This window comes from Periplaneta americana, chromosome 16, assembly GCF_040183065.1.
Source record: "Periplaneta americana isolate PAMFEO1 chromosome 16, P.americana_PAMFEO1_priV1, whole genome shotgun sequence".
Classification (NCBI taxonomy): domain Eukaryota; kingdom Metazoa; phylum Arthropoda; class Insecta; order Blattodea; family Blattidae; genus Periplaneta; species Periplaneta americana.
In genome coordinates this window covers 158,828,154-158,853,496 of record NC_091132.1, presented here as the reverse complement: position 1 = coordinate 158,853,496, position 25,343 = coordinate 158,828,154, and the positions used below count along the sequence as shown (strand labels likewise).

The 25,343-nt window shown below is 34.6% G+C and overlaps 1 protein-coding gene across 3 annotated transcripts; it reads left to right on the top strand.

Annotated features, from left to right (window-relative positions):
- Positions 1 to 87: 87 nt before the first annotated feature.
- Positions 88 to 24,917, top strand: LOC138691578 (zinc finger protein OZF-like). Of its 3 annotated transcripts, none has more exons than XM_069813682.1 (5): positions 88 to 219; positions 6,019 to 6,119; positions 11,661 to 11,783; positions 14,225 to 14,295; positions 21,693 to 24,917. In XM_069813682.1, exons 2-5 carry the CDS (start codon positions 6,024 to 6,026, stop codon positions 22,612 to 22,614), a joined length of 1,212 nt encoding a protein of 403 aa, XP_069669783.1. In that variant the 5' UTR covers positions 88 to 219; positions 6,019 to 6,023; the 3' UTR covers positions 22,615 to 24,917. The 3 variants fall into 3 exon arrangements, with proteins under 3 accessions (XP_069669783.1, XP_069669782.1, XP_069669784.1); XM_069813681.1 differs by lacking the exon at positions 88 to 219 and adding an exon at positions 297 to 722; XM_069813683.1 differs by lacking the exon at positions 88 to 219 and adding an exon at positions 297 to 726.
- Positions 24,918 to 25,343: the final 426 nt, after the last annotated feature.

The window sequence follows — 25,343 nt, the reverse complement described above, 5'->3', positions numbered from 1 at the left end:
TAATTTTGCTGTTATTAATTTTTTTAAGTCGATACAGCAGTCGACAGTTTTCTTAGTCACGGCTTACTCGATCGTCGTAGAATCTGTTGAACTCGTGGAACCGTGTATTTCACATTGTGAACTGCACATTGAGGTTATCTCTAATTAAATTGTGATGCTTATTGATTTTGATACTGCATAGAGCATAGACGAGCAGGAATCGGGCGTGCTTTGGGCGAGGTGAGCAAGTACTGGGCAGGCGACGATTTTAGTAGCGGCCACTCAGTCGCTAAACTCCTAGTAAAAGGGTTCTTAAACATGGACCCCACTATGTTCGAGGTCCTGGAATGGACTGCAGGGATCCGTGAAAGACAGATAAAAAATTAACATGTATATTCTATATATTAGGGAACATGTCGGGTCTATATGACTATAGGATGTCGATAGTGTTTTATGAGAATATATGTTGGCTAGATTGGAGAATGGGGTGATGTCATGTGGTCGACGTATGTGAGAAGGTTAGTGGGTTAGTTGAGGTTATTTCAGTGACATGAGGTCGACGTGTGCGAGAAGGTTAGTGGGTTAGTTGAGGTGATATCTCAGTGACATGAGGTCAACGTATGTGAGAAGGTTAGTGGGTTAGTTGAGGTGATATTTCAATGACATGAGGTCGACGTATGTGAGAAGGTTAGTGGGTTAGTTGAGGTGATACTTCAGTGACATGAGGTCGACGTATGTGGTAGGTAGGTAGGTAGGTAGGTAGCATAATATTCTTACATTTGCTTTACAGCATAGAATAAAGAAATGTCCAATTCTTACGTTTAACAATAAAATGCAATACATATAAGATGCAAATATGAAATATATACAGAATTAATACCTTAATAACAATATTTTATACAATGTAATATGTTTACCATTTAATATTATTATAATATTTACACAGTACTGTGAAATGTCAAGAATTCATCTACAGAATAGAAAGTGTGAGATATTAAGTAATTTTTTAGTTTCGTCTTAAATAATGCAGGGTTTTGGCTATGATTCTTAATGTCTTCAGGAAAAGTATTGAACAAGGTTAGTGGGTTAGTTGAGGTGATATTTCAGTGACATGAGGTCGACGTATGTGAGAATGTTAGTGGGTTAGTTGAGGTGATATCTCCGTGAGTTTTATTTACTCGTGTTGGTTTACGTCGGCCATGTTGTGACGTCAGTGTTCTGACGTCATCGTTTGTCAAACTTGACGAAAATTAAGCGATATCCTATAATAAAAGAATCCCGGGAAATATCTGAAACAATCATTTTCTTTCTTAAAACAATTTACTTTATTGACGACGGAATCTCTTGAAATTTCTATTCTCTTACTGCATCTCAAGTCTGACTAGTGTCCGTGCTTTGGTGTGTCTCGCTCATTTGCACATATCTCGAAAACTATCATTTTTTCAGAAGCAACCGAGTTACCTCTGTGGTAGAATGTCTGCCTCCAGACTAGACGGCCCGGGCTCGATTCCTGGCGGAGTCAGAAATTTTCATGTAAAGTTTCTATCTCGGGACTAGGAGAGATAGCGTTGCGCAACTTCTAATCACTAGATTGTACACCAATATGCCTGGGTTAAATCCCAAATCTCTCCGCAGTGCATATGAAAAGAAGGCATATGTTACTGTTGATAGTGATTCGTCCGTCAGACGGAGACGTTAAGCCTTATGGCCCCCTTGGTGCTATTCGACAGGAGATGGCTACGTGCCGGCACTTGGTTTCCCCTTCCTCATCATCATCATCAGCACTCATTCCAGACACTACACTACACGAATACTTACACATACACTGACCCTAGTACACGACATAACTCTCCACAGATACACATCATGTATGGTGTGACTCGCCGAAGTGGTCACTAGAAAATGGGTCACAGTCCTACCATCTATCCGCAATATGCGGAACCCGAATCACGTAAAGTGAAGTGGGTATGCATGGGATACATACATACATACATACATACATACATACATACATACATACAGGCCACCGGCATGGCTCAGTCGGTTAATGCGTTTGCCTGCCGATCTGAAGTTGCGTTCGGGCGCGAGTTCGATCCCCTCTTGGGCTGATTACCTAGTTGGGTTTTTCCGAGGTTTTCCCTAACCGTAAGGTGAATGCCAGGTAAATCTATGGCGAGTCCTCGACCTCATCACGCTATCACCAATCTCATCGACGCTATATAACTTAGTAGTTGATATAGCGTCGTTACATAACCAACTTAAATAAATAAAAATAAATACATACATACGTACGTACGTACGTACGTACGTACAACATACATGCGTACATACACGCACACACATTTTAAACTTTCAATTTCTCACTTCCTGTTACCATCACTTAAAAATACGTAATGAGTATAATTATGGGAAAGAACTGTATATAACAATATGGAATACGTCTTATATCAGGATTAGTTAGTATGATGGAATAAACTATAACCAGAAAACAATCACCATTCAGGATTTTGACATTCTTGTTACAATAACTGCTATCGAAATACGTCATATTTTAGAAAAGTGACAATCTTGTTAGAATAAACGTTCTTAGTGATTTTCTTTTCAATGGTTTTAAGTTGTGTTACAATTTTCTGTTCCTATCAACTTAAAAAAAAAAACCTAGATTTTGGGGATATGGTTCAAACTATCAAGACAAAATTTTATTTTAAACTGAAGTGCGGTTTAAGTGACCAAAAATGAAAACATGTTACAAATGCTTGGAATGAAATTAGCCTACCGGTAATTATTTGTGCAAATTATCAGCCTTTTTAAGTTCAGTTTTATTAATCCGTCATCATTACAGATTTTCGTAAAACGATTTGTAAAATTTTATTTGTGATTTACTTGTGATCCAAGTCTAGAAGATCTTCCATCATTTCTGTAATCCCTAGCCTGAGATAGGAGGCTGGCTTGAATTTATTGCTGATATCTTCACCTTCTCTTTTTCTTAATGATTGTTGTTTCCTTGAAATCCCCAGCTTATGAATATTTATAAAAAAACTGATGTTAGTCATGCGCAGAGCACCAATGTTATTTGCAATGTGCTTAAGTCATAGAAATCTTCATAACAAACTTCGTTCACACAAATCTAAGCTAAATGTTTCTAACTTTACAGTCAATGATGTGAAACTGAATACACGCGAATCTTTTGTAAGGGATAAGGGAAATGATCATAGATGTGTCAATGCGTTAGGTTGCTGTGTACTCCAGTATTTTAAAAAGATATCGGGATTAAAGCAGAATGCAGTCATCGTCCTTAATTCACACAATTATGCCAACGAGCAAAAAGTAAATTCGTGTTCGCTGTCCTCTTATATGCCATACGCTATCAGGAAATAAGATTGACCATTTTCCTTAAGGGATACACGCAGAATGAAAGATTCTGGTCATTTATTAATAACAACACATCCACTTTTATGCAGCTGCATCACAGCCTGTAGATCATAAAATTCTACTGTTGCAGCAGACATTTCCCTACGTCCATTTTTCTCTTCTCTTAATAAATCATAGATGGACCATAAATAAGCTAATGTTATTTTTAATACCGACATAACAGGAAATGGTGCAATAACTATTAGGATTACCATTCGTCTGGCAAAAGGAGGACATGTCCTCTTTTTTAATCATAGTATCCTGTCCGGCAAGCATTTTAAAAAAGTTTGAATTGTCCGGTATTTCGAATTTAAACTAGAATTAATATGAATATTGAATAATGTGCGATATTATGCATAGAATATCTAAACAAATGGTGAAAATCTATGAAAGAATTTAATTGCTTTCAATGGTTGGATCTGGATCACATAAGAAAACATATGACCTACTGACATGCATTGAATTTTTACACTCTAAAAACGTCACTATACATGATTCTAAGCTAATTTATCAATTTTATTCTGCAATGTACAAAGATATGCCAATAAAGCTAATTTGGACAAAGATTTAAGTTTAGATAAACAATGGTGCAAATTCATTTCTAATAGTTCTGAGACCACTGAAACTTTCTCAGAACTCTTATAAATACTTCTGTCAATTCTATTTATTTATTCCAAGTCAAATTGGAAGTGTTGAGAGAGTATTTTCCCTAATATCTGCTCAATGGACAAAAGAACGAAATCACATGCTAACGAAGACAGTCAGAGGTATCATCATGGTGAAATATAATTTTAAGGCATGTCCTGTGAACAGTTCCATAGTTATTTGTTACAGAATAGAAGCTTGTCTCTTCAGGCTCTTGTGCACAAAGTGAGCTCCACCGTTAAGTAGGGTACAAATGTAATACTGATCCAACAACTAGTGAGAAAACTGACTAAGGTGAACCATTGTTTTTATCTTGAATTTTGTTTATACCAATTTTTAAAAAGTCCTCCTTTTTTCAGCAAAGTTCTCTTATTTTAAATTCCATGTCCTCCTATAGAATTTCTGGTTAAACGAGCGTTGAGCGGATTCCGCCGATTTTGGAATAGACACCGCCGCACGTAGGTTAGGTTAGGTTAGGTTAGTTTAGGCTTTTATTATCCCGTCAAGATGAAGGTGAAAGCGATTGAGTGTGATTTTTTGTTTTCTATGTTGGCAGTTCAAGTACGTCGGTGTCTATTCCAAAATCGGCGGAATCCGCTCAACGCTCGTTTCACCGAATTTCTTATGGAAACCCTAATAACCACGGAGTATGTTTGCTTCAAGAACGTCATATTCACAAATGTAACTAAGAGGATCCATACAAATATTTTCCTGAATAATGTCGTAAATCAAAATAAAACATTATTCATGAAATACATACACCACGTTTAAGATACACCTTCCATCTTTTACACTTAAGTTATTCTTGTTGCTAACCCTCTGATTCCACAATCAGACTCTGCCACTAGTAGGTATCAAATATGGTACACTCATAGTGGTTTTAAAGTATAAATAACGATACTGTACTGGACGAATGTCAATTTTAGTTGTCATTTGAAAGATGTATTTGATTATTTCGGATTTATATCGCAATGCAAAACTGTTGTTTTCAGCTTCTGTAAAGAACGACTTTTTCATTTCCATATATACTGACTTGGTTTCTTTAACAATGAATGTTTAGCTTCATATGTGTATGAAAATACAAATGAAGCATTTTGGGAAAGAATTAAGGAGATCAGTTTTAAGTTACAATATTAATAAACGTTTAAGAAAAATTAACTCTTTATAGACACAAAGGTATAACAGAGTTTATATTTATCCTTGCTGTACAAGAACACGAAAAATATATTTTTATAAGCATAATAGTTTAACTGAGAATGTAGCTAAGCAATCCATAGACAGGCTCGAACTAAGATAAATATATGTTTATTTAGGGAAATGTAAATAATTTATTTAATGCACATCTGTTACTTTCAGTAATGTCGGATTTACATCGCAGTGTTTAATTATTGTTTTCAGTTTCTGAAAACGAGGATATCTTATTTGCTTATTACTAAACTATGATAGTTTTGTCAGTTTCCTTCCACCCATGAAGCTTTTGATGGATATGTATGTAAAACTAGGAATTTCTGAAATGCATGACATGAGTTTGAATTTAAGATATATATATATATATATATATATGTGTATGTATATATATATGTGTGTATGTATATATATATGTGTATGTATATATATATATATATATGTGTATGTGTGTATATATATATATATATATATATATATATATAATTGCTTTCGTGATATAGATATTATCTAAGTTTTACATTATAACCTCGTTTGTCCAGCCCATATCTCCCTTTTTCTGTGAGATACATAAAGAAATGAGTGATAAGGAAACTTTCTTCCTACCCAAATTTCCAGTTTTCACAAAAACACTGGTGGCTGAGATAAGGTACACTGTAGTAAATAGATTCCCTTTATTTTTTTTCTTTTGTCATTATTAGTTTCGGACGTGCTTAGAAATTGAAGATAAAGTACAGCTTAAGTACTTGTAGTAAGTGTTTCTCCACAACTCACTGTTAATTACAGAACTTCTTTCAGCTGTGATGGATTTGATCAAGATGGAACCTGAAGTTGACCCATTGGACTTAAAGCCAAATGATAACACATACAAAATGGAGGACAATACGGTTTTAACAGAGGTAATTTGAAAATCCTTACTATGCATTTTGTTTATTTGTTTGTCTAAGAGTGCCAGAAAAACAAACATTTCATCCTGTTTACTCAGTAGAATAAATTCAGAGTTCCACGCCATAACTACAGTATGTCAAACAAGGTGCCATGATTTGAACCTGTGTTAAGACATGCTCATTGGTTATAGTCCCCATTCATTCATTCATTCATTCATTCATTCATTCATTCATTCATTCATTCATTCATTCATTCATTCATTCATTCATTCATTCATTCATTCATTCATTCATTCATTCATTCATTCATTCATTCATTCATTCCTTCATTGAGTCATATTTTCCTACCTATGGCCAGGTCTTTCAATGCGAACCCAGCATTCTCTAATCTTCCACATTTTCTGCCTTCCTCTTAATCTCCGCATATGATCCATATATCTTAAAAATGTTGTCTATCATCTAACTTCTTCTTAGCCATGAAATTTTCATCCATTCACCATTCCTTGCAATGCATCGTTCAGCATGCAGTAACTTCTTATCCAATGGCCCAGCCAATTTCTTTATCTCTTCCTGATCAGTTTCAGTGGTCCACACCTGTGGAGTAACGGTCAGCGCGTCTGGCTGCGAAACCAGGTGGCCCGGGTTCGATTCCCGGTCGGGGCAAGTTACCTGGTTGAGGTTTTTTCCGGGGTTTTCCCTCAACCCAATACGAGCAAATGCTGGGTAACTTTAGGTGCTGGACCCCGGACTCATTTCACCGGCATTATCACCTTCATATCATTCAGACACTAAATAACCTAGATGTTGATACAGCGTCGTAAAATAACCCAATAAAAAAAATCAGTTTCAGTATTATTATTTCTTCAGCCACTCTTTCTAAATCTACTTGGTTTCTAATTTTTTCTGTCCATTCTTGTCCATACCCCATTTCGTACATCACTGTGGAGTAACGATGAGAATGAGTGACCGTTAAATGAGCAGATCCGGGTTCAAATCCTGGTTGTGACAAGTGACCTGATTGAGGTTTTTCCCAGAGTTTTCCCTCAACCCATTAAGAGCAAATGAGCGACTGGCGTGGCTCATTCAGTTAAGGTACTTGCCTGCGGGATTCAAGTTGCGCTCGGGCGTGAGTTCGATCCTCGCTTGGGGTGATTACTTGGTTGGGGTTTTTCCGAGGTTTTCCTCAACCATAAGGTGAATGCCAGGTAATATATGACGAATCCTTGGTTTCACCTCGGCAAGTACCATCTTGCCATCACCAATCTCATCGATGCTAAATAACCTAGTAGTTGATATGTGTCGTTAAATAACCAACTAAAAAGGAAAAGAGCAAATGCTGGGTGACTTTCGGCGGTGGACTCTGGAGTCATTGTGCTGGCATTATTATCTTCATATCATCGAGATGCTAGATAATCATTGTAGTTGATAAAGTGACGTAAAATAAACGACTAAAAACACCCACATTTGAAATAGTTCTACTTGTTTCTATGAACTTCATCGTAATGTCCGTGTTTCTGTCTCATAAAATGCCACATTCCACACAAAGCACTATGCTAGTGTCTTCCTTAGTTCTTTTTTTCAGAGGTCCACAGGAATTTTATGAAAGCGAAGACCACTGGAGACTATAATTACGTCAAACAACTATGTGGTTGGATGTTTGCAGTTTTTCTTTTGAAATATGATTAATAGTTCCACTTTGGTCTTGTTCTAAGTACATAATAAATTACGCAATTCGAAAATAAATTTAAACTCACTGTGTATAATATAAATCTCACTCTTTTACACATATTAAAGTATGAAAATTGTTTAAGGTGGAATGCCTGGCCTATTATCAGTGATTTATTGTAGCTTTTAAGGGCTAGTTTGCTAGGTTACCTTCAATTCTTTTGTGTAATTTGTCACCTGCGGTTAGAGATCAGTAGGTCTAAGGATTTTAGGTCTAATGACAGATCTAATTTTGTATGTCTAATCAGTGCTGTAGTTGAGCCAGTACACCATACCGTCTGAAATTAAAACTCGCTGTTACCGTACTGGAAAAAAATATAGACTCGAAAATATATTCATTATGTTTAAATAATCTTTAAATGGAGGATGTTAGCTATTTGAAAAACATTTTGATTTTGGCATAAAAGTAGCGACTGGCATCTCATATCCAATGCTTAAACGCTTGTTCATTCGTTGTTTTATCGAAAACCATGGTCTGTCACTTCAGGAGTAGTTGTGATTTGTTAATTTCAAGCTTGCATACCGCCATCTTATTTCTAGAAGTAATTAACACTAACTTCATGGCATGGCACCTCAAGAAATCTGCTACACCCGATTCACTACTTTCAAAACTTGCGTAGATGCCTTCGCATAACATTAATTTTATGGTGTGGCACCTCAAGAATTCCGCTGCACTGATTTACTAATTTTTAAAACTCGCTCAGACGTACTGCTAGCTGTTTGCTAGAGGAGAGAAATATTGTTACTTTTCGTTTGTTCATGAATCTTGAGTCCAGTTACATATTCGAATTTCAACGAAAGAATGTGAATGTGAATGAGCATTACTGTAGTGAATGATATCTGCACTAAGAAAAGGAATATTCTTCCAGTGAAAGGATTCTTAAGGCTCTTCTTCCTAAAAAGTATTAGGCCACCAATGTCAGCCTTTAATTTCTTGCCTTATATGCAATAAAATTGTGGCTGAGACCTGAAAGGAGGTCTGCAGAGGAGACTGCTTGGCGAGGAAATGACCTTGGAAAAGAAGTGCAGTACGAGTCCATACATAGTCTAATCTGACCAATGAGATTTCAACAGTACCCCCTAAAATTTGTTTCCAAGTGCAGCACTGAGTATAATGATATTTTGTCTATGAAACCAAGTCTAATACAACCTAGTCCAATTTACAAAAATGTCTAATACCATTGTCGGACCATCGGATCTATGCCCCTTCAGCGCTGTCGTCGTTCTTGGAAAAGTTAACACCTGTACTCACTCCATTCCATCCACTTTCCTCCCACCACGTTAAACAGCAGGCCACGAACCTTACCGAATAGGGATGTTGCCAAACTTTCATCAAACGGTGTCATAAATAACTGGTCCTCCATGCTACAATATAATTTCTTTCAGTCAAAATACATCTTGTATTTCTACATATTTTAAACCTAAATCCCATGTCTCGAATCACTTTCCGTAGCGTTTCTCTCCAACCGTGGAAATTATTGGTTCTCTCGCAACCTTCAGTAATTTCTTCAATGTCGGAACTTCTTTCTGCACGGTATAAAATTTTTGTATCTTTCTTCTTAAAATATACATCGGTTCATATCATCTACAAGAATTAAAGGTTCCCTTGATCTGTTCTTCCCTGGTGATTCTAGCTTTTCATCTCCTGCACAGACTCCGTCTCTCCTCATTTTCTTTATTAGGCGCTCTAACCTGCCTAAATAAATTACATAACATGTTGTATTGGTATTAAATAAGTAAGTAATTTTAATACGTAATCAATTGAAATAAAATAAGCCTCACCAGCGATCGCAGCTGCTCTTTTCTTTGCCTTATTTATAGGAAAGAAATATTGACCTGTTTGTTTCTCTTCATCGCAAAATGCTATTACGTACTTGCTTAATAATATTTCTTTCACCACTCCTTGCTACAGTGTTCATGTTGAATTGACAACACTGGACTGCAAGTGCTAATAAACTATCCCGCAAGAAGGCTCAAAATTGTGAGTAGTGGAGAGAGAAAGAGAGAGAGAGAGAGGAATGCAGGGAAAGAAATGAATTACTGAGGCTGAGATAGGAATTAGGGTTCAGTTCGCATATCTTACCGGGGCACAGATCCAATGGTCCGACAATACATAGTCTAACTTGCAATGACTTCTAATACTATTATGTCTAAATTATAACAATAATACATCTCTTACCTGTATATTGTTTATTACATACAAGTTACAACTCAGGAGTAAAATACAGTAGGCCTATTGTTGAAATAGTTGAGCAATGGAAATATAGATTAATGTTCATTTTCATTTTCCGGTACAGCATGGAATTTGCCTGTACCTTAAAGTTCTCAAGTACAAATCAATTTCTCCGCGATCTTTATCTTCTGGTAACTTGTTACCATTCTCTCAACTTGTCTTTGATTAATTTCGTACGATTTCTTTACGGGATGCTGAACTCATCCATGTCCTGCCAGAACACTATATATTCTAAAAACTTCCATATGGATGCATGATGAGATATAATAATTTTTTTGGAATTTCGAGTGCCATCCTTCAACACTATAGTTTTTTGGAATCTATTTAATACAAGATAAAACACATTCCACATTTTGTAGACTTGAATGTTATCCAAGTCCTCATTAGTGACACAAGTAGCTTTGTAAGCGTCTCTGAGTGAACATCTCTAGTAGATCCTATTGCTGGTTCTACTTCTCAATCTTGTGAACAATAATATTTTTACCTTTATGCGAATTAATACTTACAACTTATAAACGGCTTTTAAGGAACCCGGAGGTTCATTGCCGCCATCACATAAGCCCGCCATCGATCCCTATCCTGAGCAAGATTAATCCAGTCTCTAACATCATATCCCACCTCCCTCAAATCCATTTTAATATTATCCTCCCATCTACGTCTTAGCCTCCCCAAAGGTCTTTTTCCCTCCGGTCTCACAGCTAACACTTTATATGCATTTCTGGATTCGCCCATATGTGCTACATGCCCTGCCCATCTCAAACGTCTGGATTTAATATTCCTAATTATGTCAGGTGAAGAACACAATGCATGCAGTTCTGCGTTGTGTAACTTTCTCCATTCTCCTGTAACTTCATCCCTCTTAGCCCCAAATATTTTCCTAAGAACCTTATTCTCAAACACCCTTAATCTCTGTTCCTCTCTTCAAGTGAGAGTCCAATTTTCACAACCATACAGAACAACTGGGAATATATGTTTCATATTTTTTGACAGCAGACTAGATGACAAAAGCTTCTCAACCGAATAATAACAGGCATTTCGCATATTAATTCTGCATTTAATTTCCTCCTGAGTGTCATTTATATTTGTTACTGTTGCTCCAAGATATTTGAATTTTTCCACCTGTTCGAAGGATAAATCTCCATTGCGAATTAATAGTATATGTATTCATCTTACTAAAAATTTTCTGAAACTGACAAGGTACTGTATTACTAAGGAAACGTATGTTCAATATCATTTTTTTAGTAAGTATTGTTAAAATTGTTTGAGATTTATACATACATTATATTTAGAAATTTACACATTAAACGTAAATTTAATTTGGACTTTTACACATTAGACGTAAATGTTATGTACACATTTAGACATTAGACATTTTTCTTTTAGACCTGAGTTATTATTGGTCATTTTTTTTATTAGACTTCAAGTTTTATTAGATCTACTGTCCATTAGACCTGCTGTCCTTAGACGTAATGACTTGACACCCACCTGTGTTGACAGTAGCAGCCACTGACTGCAACTCAGGACCAAAGAGATACCTATTACACATGAAGTCAACTTTAAAATTGGTAAATTGAATTATTCATTGAATTCTGTAGGATGAGAACTTATGGGATCTGCAAGCGACAGGCATGAAGACAGAATGCTTGGACCAGCGGTATTATCTCACTTCAGAGATAAAAATGGAGGACAGTCCATTGCCTGTGAAGTGCGAAGTAGAGGTGAGAGTTTCACTAACTCATTACAGATAGAATGGCAATGTATTTAGTATATCAAGCCTTTAACAGTGCTAGGATACTATGTGTTATTAGCTCTTTCTTAGGTATTATCTTCATTTTAAATTGCTTTGATTTTAGATTTGAAATATAATATTTGTTAAACATATATTTACGATAGATAACACAGGATTATCTCAAGTTGGTAGATAGTTGTTATATTTAGGAACAGGATTTCATTTTAATTTTACGACATTATCTTCCTCTCAGTGGTCTAGCAATTATTTTTGAGCGATCAGTTCAAACTGTTATATATGGATTTGTTCAAAACTGACAAAGGTTTTCAAATCCCTTAACTTTGCTGAGAAGTAAGATTATAGAAAAATTAAATAATATTGTAAATGAGTATGGGTTATTCAGATACAAACCAAATTGTGAGAGTACACCACACTGTTCATCGCTCATCATTTCGCTGCTTGTTCTGTATTCCAAATTTTCTATGATTACCTGGACTTCTTACAAAATTAACGTTTATATCGTTTTCTATGAACTTTATATAGCGTAAGGTTTTTTTATTTGGCATGGAACTGATCTCTTCAAATTTTCCACAAGCTTCCATGACGACAACAAATTGCAGGATGCATACCTTAGTCCATTTCGATTTCTGATTCTCTTCAATTTCGCTAAAATTAGATTCTTACAAACACTGACAAAGCCAATTTGCATATGTAAAATCAAAGCCAGTGCTTTCTCATTTGAATCTGCAAAGAAAACTGCTTTAATTCATGAAATATTAACCGGAGTAATTGTCTATTTGTCTTTTTATAGCAACAATAATGAAATTATTTAAGTACATGTTTCTGTGAAAACTAACATCATTCCTTTATGATAAAATCTGTATTATTTTCTGTACTGCTACTAATATTACTAATGCTGCTATCAGTGCCACTACCACTGCTACTACTTGTACTATTACTACTATTACAAATACTGTTAGTATTAATACCACTAATAATACGGTCACTAATATTGCTACTATTACATCTATTACTACTGCTATTTCTACCAATGATACTATAGTAGAATTCCTCATATCCGGCAAAACCAGTGCCGAATAACTGATTTTGCTGGATAATTGTAAAATACGTTTATAGGTTATGTAAAGACACACTACTGCACAAACATTTTTTTCCATGTTGAAATTGAGTAATTGTTATATAGATATTTAAAAATAAAGCTTTGAAATACGTACAGTGTTCATTTTTAGTACTGAATACGGTAATGTACATTAATCAGTTCATAATTATTGTAATACATAATAGTGTAAAAAAAAAAACTAAAAGCTTTCGTAACCTTAAGACAATTTTAAATAGCGGTCATGTGAGTCATGTGACGTGAAGAGCAGTGTAGCCAACGTCGCAAATATGAAGACGAAGTAACACGATGATTTGAGCGTAAAAATATTTCGCTTCCTTTTCACGGAATACATTATGCAACAGCAGCGCTTAGCGGTAATAGCCATGGTACTATGCATCACTCGAATGAAATTTTTGCGCGCTGTAGGAACAGAGAATTTCACACTATCCTATTTAGACTCATCCAACACCCCTTCAAAATGGGCGAGTGCAAGTGGTAAATTTAAAGATATTGTTTCAGCACATTGTTTGCAAGGTCCAAGTGACAGCTTACTGATGCTACCCAATATACTCCAGGGATATAAATCGGTTTTTATGTCTATGTCTTCACGCGTGAACAATGTAAAGAGTAAACACGATATATGGCATGTGTGATCCATGAAAACCAGTCACATCTTCGACCGACTCTTCCCTTTCACATGAATGACTTTTTTTTTGGCCTAGCCAAAAGTGCCGTTGTTTTGGTATTGCTGGTTATTTGGGTGCCAGATACAAGGGATTTTACTGTATTACTGCTTTCATAATATTGATATTACTACATTTCATCTGACAGGAATTTATCATATTAGAGAGTCTCCTCCATTTTCAGAAAATAAAACTTTCAATTTGTATATGTATGGACTGATTTTTTTTTTTTTTTTAAATTTATTGGGTATGCCCCAACGAATATAACTCATATGTAGGGGCTCTACAAGAATTAATTATTTTAATTTCCTTTACCTGTATATTTACCTCAAATATTGTAACTAACTCTGATTACATAATTTTCAATATCTCTATAAACCTGGCGCATATATTTTCAATGTTGAGTCTTATGCATTTTAATACAGACAAAAACTGAATTTAAGGAAAAAGAATATAGGATATAACTCAAAGCAGTTTGGGAAGACCATTTGATATTGAATGCAAGGCCTTACAATCTTAATAAAAAATTTCATTATACACTTTAGGATTGAACGTGAAATACCAAATGTAGGAAACAAATGAACTAGTTGGCCAACTGAAGTTATCGTTTTTATTTACTCTCCTTAGGAACATTCTTTCGGTCTGGGGGAACAGAAAGTGGAAATATCTATAGAGGAGGACAAACTATTGACTGAGAGGTGAGTGTATTGTGCTAGTTTTATCATTTCTTAAGAGTTTCATTTATATCACGACACTTGTAATGTATAATTATTGTATCCCCAATGGGGGGGGTAGCCTTATTTTACAACTGTATGCTAAGGCTATAGTTTTACACAAAAGAGATACATTGATCGTAACCATAAAGACAAATGCAAAAGAAAAATAAAGTAGTCTACACAATGTAAACAACACATAAACAGTCCGTAATTTAGACATTGCGATTGCAAAGCAAACACCTGGGGCCTGTTTCTCAAAACTCATAGACTAGTAATACTAGTCTGTACAGTAGTAATAATAGTTTGTTTTACAAGTCTGTGTTTCTAGAAACTACAAGGGTAAAGTGGTAATTACCAGTTCACAGACTAGTAATATTGGTCGATTTCACCAGTTCCTAAGAGATTCTGTTTCTCAAAATGCTAATCTAGTTGATTATACTAGTATTCAACAGGAATATTCCTACAAGACTCTAAAGACTGGTGATTTCTGTATTATCAGTTACCAGTGACAAATTTTCTCAGATAATCAAAACAAAATATTGTAGTTTTTTTTTAATATATGTGGTTTAGTGGTTCCGATTGAAGTAGTAAAGAAGTTGTTATTAGAAGAGCTAAAACTATATCGAGAAGGAACAATTATTATTCCTTTATGGGAGCATTGTTTAAATATAATGAACGGTTTAAATAAAGCGCTGAAAAGCTTGGAGAGTTGTTAAATATAGTGGGACCTGCCATAACAAGACAAACAAATAGAAGTCATGCATTATGAGCAAAGCTTCAAATACAAATTGCTCTACAAATCGGGATGTTGATTATTTTCCAATGCCATCTGGTTTTTCTGCCCTAGACCAGCAACACATGCAGAATTTTTTTCCTAATAATCTGATACCAACTCATGAACTGCAGTAATTTTTGCTGGCTTTCCTCCTCCACTGCCCGTTCTTCTGACATTGTCAACTTTAGCCTACAAATTAAATACAAAACGACACTAATTTACTGAATAGATCAAACATAAAACTGGAAAAAAAAAAAAAAAAAAGAAGCAAATTTTTCAAGTCATAAGTGACATTCATGTTGCCAGTAGACCCACTAGCTACATAATGTGTTCATATTATGATACTGTGAACTTGAATTGGTACTCGTCAAAGATGCTTTCTCAATGTTGGGCCAGTAAGTGTCCCTAACGTATGAATAATCTTTGTTCTGAGGTATCAGTTCCATAGCCTCACATATTACAAATTTTTTTGTCCATTCGTTTACTTTATCATTTTTTGTTATTATGCTTGAAAAAGCACCGAATGATATATCCTTTGATTCATTAATCATATTGAGTATAGTTAATTTGCTTTCAATTGATGAAATTTCAAGAGAAGAGAGAAGTAAGAATCAAAACACAAACAACTTAGCCTTCTAACCTCAAATAACAATACCTACCAATGGCTATAAACAAATGAACTCGATCAGCTGACTAGTGAAAGAGATCATGTAACTAGTGAAAAATTGTCGTAAGTTACTAGACTGGTAAAATAATTTGAGAAACAATCTACTAGAGCTGGTGAAATATACTCTGGTAACTAGTAACTGGTGAACTACTAAACTAGTATTTTTGAGAACCAGGCCCCAGGCATCAATTTGAGATATATAGAAAAGCAATTACAACACACATACGTAACACTTCTTAAAAGCCGTCCTATATTCAGTAAATTTTAAATCAACAGTGTATTATATTAACAGTAATCTCATTAGAGGGTTTGATTTATCTAGAGGAAATCAAAACTCGATTGGGATTTAATTGACTTTTACACAATTAGAAGAAAGTATATAAAGATTAGAAGAAATAAAGTACCCTAATAAAATAAAATATTAATTCACTTAATGAAATTCTATTTCACTATTGTTAGCTTCATCAAAAGTTTGAACAGAACCGTCATTTTCAATCAACTGCCTATGCGGGAAACAAATTACAATCGCAAAGCATGTTTATACTGCTGTAAAGAATTTGGAGTGTGAAATGTTGGCAAACAAAGAAACAAATGCTAGGGTAGTGATAAAAGAAACAAATTCTAGAGAAGCGATAAAATTAAACAAATGCTAGGGAAACGATAAAATTGTGTGATAAGCAGCCATGATTGGTTGAAAGACGTCCTTTCGTACGTTTTATTGTTAAAAAGTAGTATGACTTAGTAAAAGTGTAATAGTCGTAATAAATGATTGAAAGAATTAAATTTTGTCCTTTTAAATGTGCAGAAATTTGATCCGAACAAAGATGTAACTTCTCGTTCTGCAAAGAATTTTAAAATTTGCGACTGACGAATGAATAACCCTTTTGTTTAAATAAATCTCCCAGAAATTGGATTTCAGTAATATTTGTTACAATTCTGTTTGCCCATGATCTTTGTCACTTACTGAAAATTTGTTTATTCTGGTATTACAACTGACAATTTGTCATTTTATTTACATATATTTAGCATTACGGAATGTATAATACCTTTACTATGGTTTCTTGATAGGTTGCCACAGAAAATAAAAAACACATATCTCAAAAGGGAACAAACCACTCTCCAGAAATATATCTTAAGTGCGAGCAGACACACAATCACTATTTAAGGAACTTTCCACTTCGGGAAAAGAAAAATAAATTTTAGTACGATAAGTGTCACGTTTTGCAAGCTCTGGCATTCCTTGGGATCTGATACAAAAGCCAATAATGTAAACATAATGCATCTTCAGAGTTGACATTACTCAATAACTATTTTAAACCTGTATATCAGTCAATACTTAAAGATGGCAAGAGTTTTGTGTTCGAAAAAACTGAGAAAAATTCTGAAAGTTTAGCATATTTTGCTAATTCAAGGACAGAAATGTTATATTCGAATCATGTTGAAGACTAACGGTACTTTTCATGTTAAAATATGCAGCAGCTTACATGATTTCTGTAGGCTAACTTCCTAATCTTATGCACCTAATTCTCTTGATCATGGCCTGTATGGGGTTGCAAAAGAAGTAGAAAAGGTTAATTTCAAGTCTGCAAAAATTTTTTTAATCACTTTCTAGAATTGGTCTAATCAAAGAAAAGTTTTCAGACACTCCCTTACCCTCACAATCTGCATTAAAGAGGAGGCCTGCATTGAGAGGAGGCCTATATTACGCAAAAGATTTGGAAAGATAGTAGAAATAATGAACGCATTGAAGAGAATGATTTTCAGTCTATCAAAGAAGCACAATTTCTTTATAGTAAAAGGGAACCAATTCTTGTCAAATTTGCTATGTAACGATGCAACTTTTAAAGTTTTAGCTAACACTATTCTGCTATAAAATCAGTGGCTAGGAGTCTGTCCTAGTATGATACAATGCCACCGGTTGTGGCTACAAATATCAATTAGAAGAAGCTCATGGCAAGCACACTTCTCAGATATATGAGAAATTGAAATGTGTTCTGTTACGGAACTCTGGTTTTTTTTTTATTTTTTTTATTTTATTGGGTTATTTTACGACGCTTTATCAACAGCTTAGGTTATTTAGTGTCTGATTGAGATGAAGGTGATAATGCCGATGAAATGAGTCCGGGATCCAGCACTGAAAGTTACCCAGCATTTGCTCATATTGGATTGAGGAAAAACCCCGGAAAAAACCTCAACCAGGTAACTTGCCCCGATCGGGAATCGAACCCGGGCCACCTGGTTTCGCGGCCAGACGCGCTAGCCGTTACTCCACAGGTGTGGACCTCTGGCTTTCAGTCTATCGTGTGAATGTATAATATATTAAGTGGAAATGATGGTGAGCTTTCAAACAAATATATTGTACCTGAAATAGGATTCTTTGAAGAAAGCCCCATTGAGCTCTGTTGATGCTGAATGACCTTCTTTGGCATACAAACTTGTCTTGTCGAACATTCAGCAGAAATTTGAGAGTTGCAATGTTGAAAATATGTTAAAGATTTATTGTAATGCCGCTTGTGGGGTTTGTTTATTTATTTTATTTTAAACTCCACCACCAACAGAGGGAAGCTTCCAATTATAGGTGGCTTTCATTGATGCATATTCAAAATAAATAATAAGAAAAACAAAACAACACAAATTGATGAAAGAAAGATACATAATAGATGGTAGAATATAATATTGCAGTTAATATAGTGCCAAATGTCAATATAATAATGCAAAATTATTTCAAAACTAGAGTAAAAAATATTATAATGCACTTATTCATAATTTAAATATAATAAGGAAATATAATTCTTTTTAATATTGTATGAAATTTTTTAACTGTTAAACTGAAATATAATTGAGAATCACGGTTTAAAGACAGAGAGTTGTAAGTATTACACATAACAAACAATGGAAAGTTCTTGAAGAAAACAGTTCTAGGAATTGGAATAACAAAAGGTTGCCTATTACATAATTCTGTTCTTTTTACATTGAACTGAAGGAATTCAAGAAAGTCACAGTTAATTCAGTATACCGCTAACAATCTTATAGAGTAAAATTTGGCTATTTATTAATCGTCTAGATTTTTAAGTTTTATAATTAAATTAAAAAAGTAACTGATTGTATGAAATATGCTTTTCATAAGACACACGTGATGTTTTTTTAAAATATAAATAACGTAAAAATCTTTTCTGTATCCTTTCTATTTGGATCTGATGGGACTGGAACTGAGGTGACCATATTATAGACGCAAAATCTAGCTTACTTCTAACTATAATTTTATATAGATTATCAATAGTATTAAATTTTTTAATTCTTTTGTAGTTCTAATTATAAATCCTAATTTTCTATATGCATCAATTACAACGTGATTTAAGTACATTTTAAAATATAAGTTATGTGTAAAATAAATACCCAAATACTTAAATGATTCTCCTCTAAATAATTTCACATCATTAATTTCATACGAATTTTAAGCAAATGTCTTATTTTTAGAATAACATTTATTAGGATTTAACAGCAGAAAATTGTCAATACTCCATTCATATAGTCTGTCCAAATCATTGTCATTGTTTTATTTAGAAAAATATAGAACGCTTATTTTTGTCACTGTTGTAGAATGTTCGATATTATTTATTCAATTAGTTATTTATCCTGTACAGCTACCTTCATTTAGTTCTCATTATAGGCTTATTATGTGTTTTGTGTTTCATATCTGTTTTGGTAATGTTACATGGACTTGTTTCTTCCGATTTTCAGATTTCAGAACTTTTTTCATGTTCTACTTTTAAGATATTTAGTACCTGTTTTGAGGCCTTAAAGATAAGAGTTTACTCCCATTAAATGAGTAACTTGGAACATTGATAGCACCTAACATAGTCCTTGTCTACTTGGTCTCACCAGTATTCCAACCGAGGTTACCAGCATGGAAAGCCTCCCATCTAGTCTTTAAACGAACTATGCACTGTGGTCCCAAATCACTAGCTTTTATTTAGTCATAGCCAATTTGTTCGTTGTAGTCTTAAGTGTAATTTTCATGACTTGCTTCACAAATTTTTTAGCTTCGTAAGATTCATGTGTTTATGTAGCCCACAGGCAGAGAGGGAACAAGTTTTCTTGGAGGGGGGGGGGCAAAGCAAAGCCATACAATCCCCCTATAATGGAGTTGTGGGGGACATCATTTAACTCCTTCCCCCATTATAGCTTGACTGTGGTACAGTATATCGGAATATGATTATTTAACAAAGGTATTTTCGAGGGCATGTTTCTTACAAAGTTACATCCACAACCGCGATGTTTCGGACTGAGGTGTATAGGGCTTGAACTGTTGATCTACTACAAATTGTAGGGCATAACTTAAAACAATCTTCTTCTTTTTCTCTCTCGTACAGAAACACATGCATACATCAATAATAGTACATTATGCAACGAGCCTATAATGGTAGTAATTAAGACGCGAGTATGTTTATGAAACTAGCGCTAGCGAGTTTCATAATTTTCATACGAGCGTCTTAATTACCATTATAGTCAAGATTCATACGACTTTTTATGCTCGACCATATTTCTAACTTAAAATTATTCAGAAGTATTCATTTTATTCTTATCTGACTGAGGAGCGGAACTGACCTAGTGCAATAGCTCGTAAATTGTGAGATGTGCGCAGACGCGAAAGCATTGATTTTTTCCGAGAAACAAATGTCCACATTACCTTGATATAATCTAGAGAGTAAAATAAACATTAATCTTGAAATATCATTGAAATTAAATTAGACATTGAAAAACGAGATGAAAAATTGAATTTATTTTAATATTATTTACAATTAACGCTAATTATTACACTAACAGAACTGGCTTTATTTCAATTGTAGGTGATTTATTGTGCAATTGGTGAAATGAATTTGCGGGAATGTGCTTGTGAAAGACTGGAAGATGACGGTGAATTGATGTTAATTTGTTTGTTGTTTTTTTCGACTGAGTTTAATATTGTATTTGAGATTTCAGTTTTATTTTGGATCGATTCTTCAACATAAACCTTCTGCGACAGTATTGGATTTCCAGCCTCCGTGACGTTTCGCTAGTTGTCTGTCGATTACATATCCGAGAATAATCGATACTTGCGCTTTCATATTGCTACAATGCTATTTTCTGATTGGTGGAACACTTGAACTTTATAGGTGTACTTTAATGAGGTCCATTAAAGGGCTGCTACCAGGTGTATAATTACTACATTTCGTCATGGTCGAGCATAAAACTACGTACAGTGCTAACAGAAACTTTTTATGTAAAATTTCTCTTCCTGAAGATATCATTTGAAATCTAAACTCTAATTACTTTATTATAATCACATCTTTAAGTTTACACATTACACCAGAATCACTTTTCTTTTTTCTGCATTATTGTGCAATAGCCTGCGTTATTCATACATCTCCAAGTGACGCCTGAATATCTGCAGACTTTTAACGCATGAATACAGGCTGTTACAAAAGAGACAGTTCAGTGCTTTCATTCCCCAAATGAGGTATAGAAATTCTTATATATTCAGAAATGAAAAATAAATGCTATAGTCCAGTCACGTGAGCTGAAGACTCATCAATTTAAGCACAGAAACTTAATCATAAATAAAAGCAAAAAATATCTTTTGAATTTTTGTTTTCTAACGTTAATAGAAAAAGAGTTCAGACAAGTTTGAGGGTGGGGGCGGGGCCTCCCCATGACCCCCCCTTAACTCCGCTTATGAAATGGCCTATCCAATTACTTCCACGGCTTTATTTTGCTTTAATCTGCCGATGTGACTTCTAACATCACACCTGTCTAACTTTCCTATCCTGATCTTCTTTGCACATTCCTTACATTTTTTCATGGTTTAACATTTTACATTTCACTTTAGTGACGATGTTGTTAGATTTCGTTGTAGTGATGGTCGTAACTTCCACTGAAGGGATGTTTTGATTACAGCTCTTTGATCACTGAGGGAAATAGACTGCTACAGGTGAACCCCACAAGAATTGAAAATTATCTTTCAGAGAATCCTGTCATAGATAGTTCACCTGAACTCCGGCCTTATGATCAAGTCTTTAGAAGAAAAAATAGCGTGGAGTCATCAGCAGACAGTCGCACAGAGGGAAGTTCATTTGAGTGTAATATTTGCGGCAAATTATTACAGACCCTGCAAAGCCAGAAAATGCATTTGAGCACCCACAACACAGAAAGGAGATTTGAATGTGATATCTGTGGGAAGAATTATCTACGTTTAGAACATCTCAAATTACATATCCGAACGCACACAGGCGAGAAGCCATTCAAATGCAGTGTCTGTGGAAAATGCTATATACACTCCAGTGCTCTATCAGTGCATTCTCGAACTCACTCCGGCGAGAAGCCATTCAAATGCCACGTTTGTGGAAAATGTTTCGTACAGTTGGGTCATCTCACGATGCACGCACGTACGCACTCTGGCGAGAGGTCATTCAAATGTCAGGTTTGTGGGAAATGTTTCGTACAGATGGGTGATCTTACAGTGCATACACGTATGCATTCTGGCGAGAGGCCATTCAAATGCGATGATTGTGGGAAATGTTTTCTACGCTCGGGTCATCTCAAGGAACATGCACGGACGCATTCCGGCCAGAAACCATTCAAATGTGAAGTTTGTGGGAGATGTTTTGCACAGTCGAGTCATCTCAGAACGCATGCGCGAACTCATTCTGGCGTTAAGCCAGTTAAATGCGATGTTTGTGGTAAATGTTTTGCACATTCGACTGCTCTCGCAATGCATCTGCGTACACATTCTAATGAGAAACCATTCAAATGCGATGTTTGTGGGAAAACATTTTCAAGGAGAACCCGTTTCAATAGCCATGTACGTTTGCACACATAATGCTAAAAGCTATTCAGTGCGAGTTCTAGGAATTTTCTTCACACGTTTAAGACCTACAGCCGAGCAAGAATTGGAATCTGAGTAGTTATTGGTTATGTTCCTCAGAATGGTATTAATTTTTTTTTAATATACCCACTGCTGAGAACTACTTAATTCTTGAAATTTTTATCATAACACTTTCATAATCTGATTGCTTTTGGATATTACATGTTGCCACATTTCACTTCACGTGACAAAAATAGGAAGAATATATATATATATATTTTTTTTCCCCCCATTTTTGTCACGTTCAACTTTAGACTTAGGGCCGATTTCATCATCCATACTTAAATTTAAGTTTTCGTAGAATCTTCGTTCAGCCGAAGTTGCATTTCATCACACATTTAAGGACAGTTTAGCGCTGTAAGCAAGGCTTAGATTTAAGAACCCGATTTTGACCGCTTAGCTAATTTAAGTCTCTGAAAATGGTGGTGAAACTAGTAAATGAATCATGTATTTTATGGCAAGGACTGGATAGTTATGACTTCCCCGTGCAAAATAAAAACAAAAATGTATTATAAATAAAACGAAATTGCTTCTATACAGAACTTCACGACAAATAATTTATTCTCCGTTTTCGCCTTGGTAGAACTTGAGATCGTGAAATTCTGAGGAATATTCGACATAGACTGCAGACCGAGAGTAAAAATGAATAAATTTTCCATGTTTTGGTATATATTTTAACATTTAGGTGTATGAATTATTTATATACAATTTGACACTGATTACAATGCGCAAAGTTAATTGCCGTATATAATGCTGTAGAATGTAAAGTTTTCGGTACGTTCATTAATCTAACTTTTGTATAGTAAAATCTTATCTCAATGGAAACTAGTCTGCTGCTTTGTTACGGGCTAATACGCTTTGTCTTAGATATATTCAGCGAAGTAATTCTAAACAATTCAAACTTGATATGCTATTAAGTTATTCACTAAAATGCTGTCTACTGGTTGTAAATCACATCAATTAGTACATTTTATCTCTTTTCTAGAAATTAGGCCGTTTCTCACATCCGTTTTCTTATTTTGTACTGTCTTTTTTTTATCACTAATTTAAGCAGTATTTTATCGACCTCAAAAGAAATTGATCCCCATATCCTCTTTCCTTTTTTGCACTCATATTTTAATCAGTAACAATGGTAGTACGTTTTTGTGAACGTGAAAACTGCTTGATTCTTCCTCAAAATGTGTTCTACTGACTATAGTGTAATAATAAGTCGTCATTACCAAAATGACACTTAATTCGGCATGGTGAAACGCGTAACTATTTAAAAGATGACCTATATTTCATGAAGAACTAGCTAAGTGTGATTTAACTCAATTTTGTGAAATCGACCCTTGCTCTGTAGGGTTATTATTATTTGCATTTTTTATCCTTACAGACATTTAAATATATAAATATATAATTTTTGCAGTCAGAAAAGAAAAGTCATTCTGTGAATTTGTTAAACTGAATATAAGAGAGTTTTACGTCACTCTACTGCCCTAGTTTTAAGTTTAATGCTACAATAGTAGGCCTATATTACAATCCAAGGTTGGGAACTGCTTTTTACAAAATCGAGATAAAGTTTGAAAAACGAGCATAGCGAATTTTTCAGTTTCGGAGATTTTGTAATGCGCTTCACAAATCGATCGTCTGGTTCAAAAGTGCGACAACTCAAAAAAACAAGTTTTGAGATATCTTCAGTTGAAGGTTTCAAATAAATCACCTAGAAAGGAACAGAGTTTTGGTTCATACCCACGACAATTAGAAATGAGTCAGTATTCACGACGAGTTTATCACAATCTTCGAGTTCATTATTAATACATTTCGAAATGTAGTAATAATTAATTAAGTCCATAGTTATAATTACTTCTGAAGCAGTTTATTAATTTTTTTTTCTTTTTGGTTGTAAATATGGCTTATCTCAATATTGATTCGGTATAAATAACTAAAAAATGGCAATTTTTGAGTTGTTGCACTTTTGAACTGGACGATCGAAATGTGTATTGTACAGTACTTTTTGCGTAATAGTATATTTTGAAAATGTTTTCAAATCTTAATATACAGTACGTACATTGCACTATAAACTACTGATAGATGTTAGCAGTCTGGCCAACGTAAATACGCTAAATGCTGAAAGTGATTTAGTTCACAATCTAGGAATATGAAGGAGTAAAAATCATTCAGTTACTTGTAAAATTTCGTGTTCAGTTGGAATAATTTCCATTTCTTTTTGTTCAGTGAAGTTTGACGTGTTTAAATAAAGTTCAGTACATTTCAAATGCAATGATTTGTTTTGTATAATGTATATTAATTAATACAGTCTTTTGGATATGAGTTTTACATACATTATAGCATACATAGAAGGCATTAGTTTTCATTACAACTCTAGAGCAGTTTGTAATATTTCAACATAGTTATCAAGGTTGGCAACTCTGAATTCAGTAAAATCAACTTGCAATCATGGCGGCCGTTTGGTATAACGAAATGTAAATGTCAAAACTCTCATATTACAAGCAAAGCTGTTTTGAAAGTGGCGACATTGCTTTGTCCGCTTCTCAGATGAAATGTAAGTAAGTTTTATGGTTTGTTTTACTTACCAAGCATTACCGGAATAGACTTGATGAGAAAGTGAAGAGCATGATGTAAACATTGAAGTTAATATTAGTTTTTTCATTTGAAACATTTCCTTCATTGAAAGCTGATGT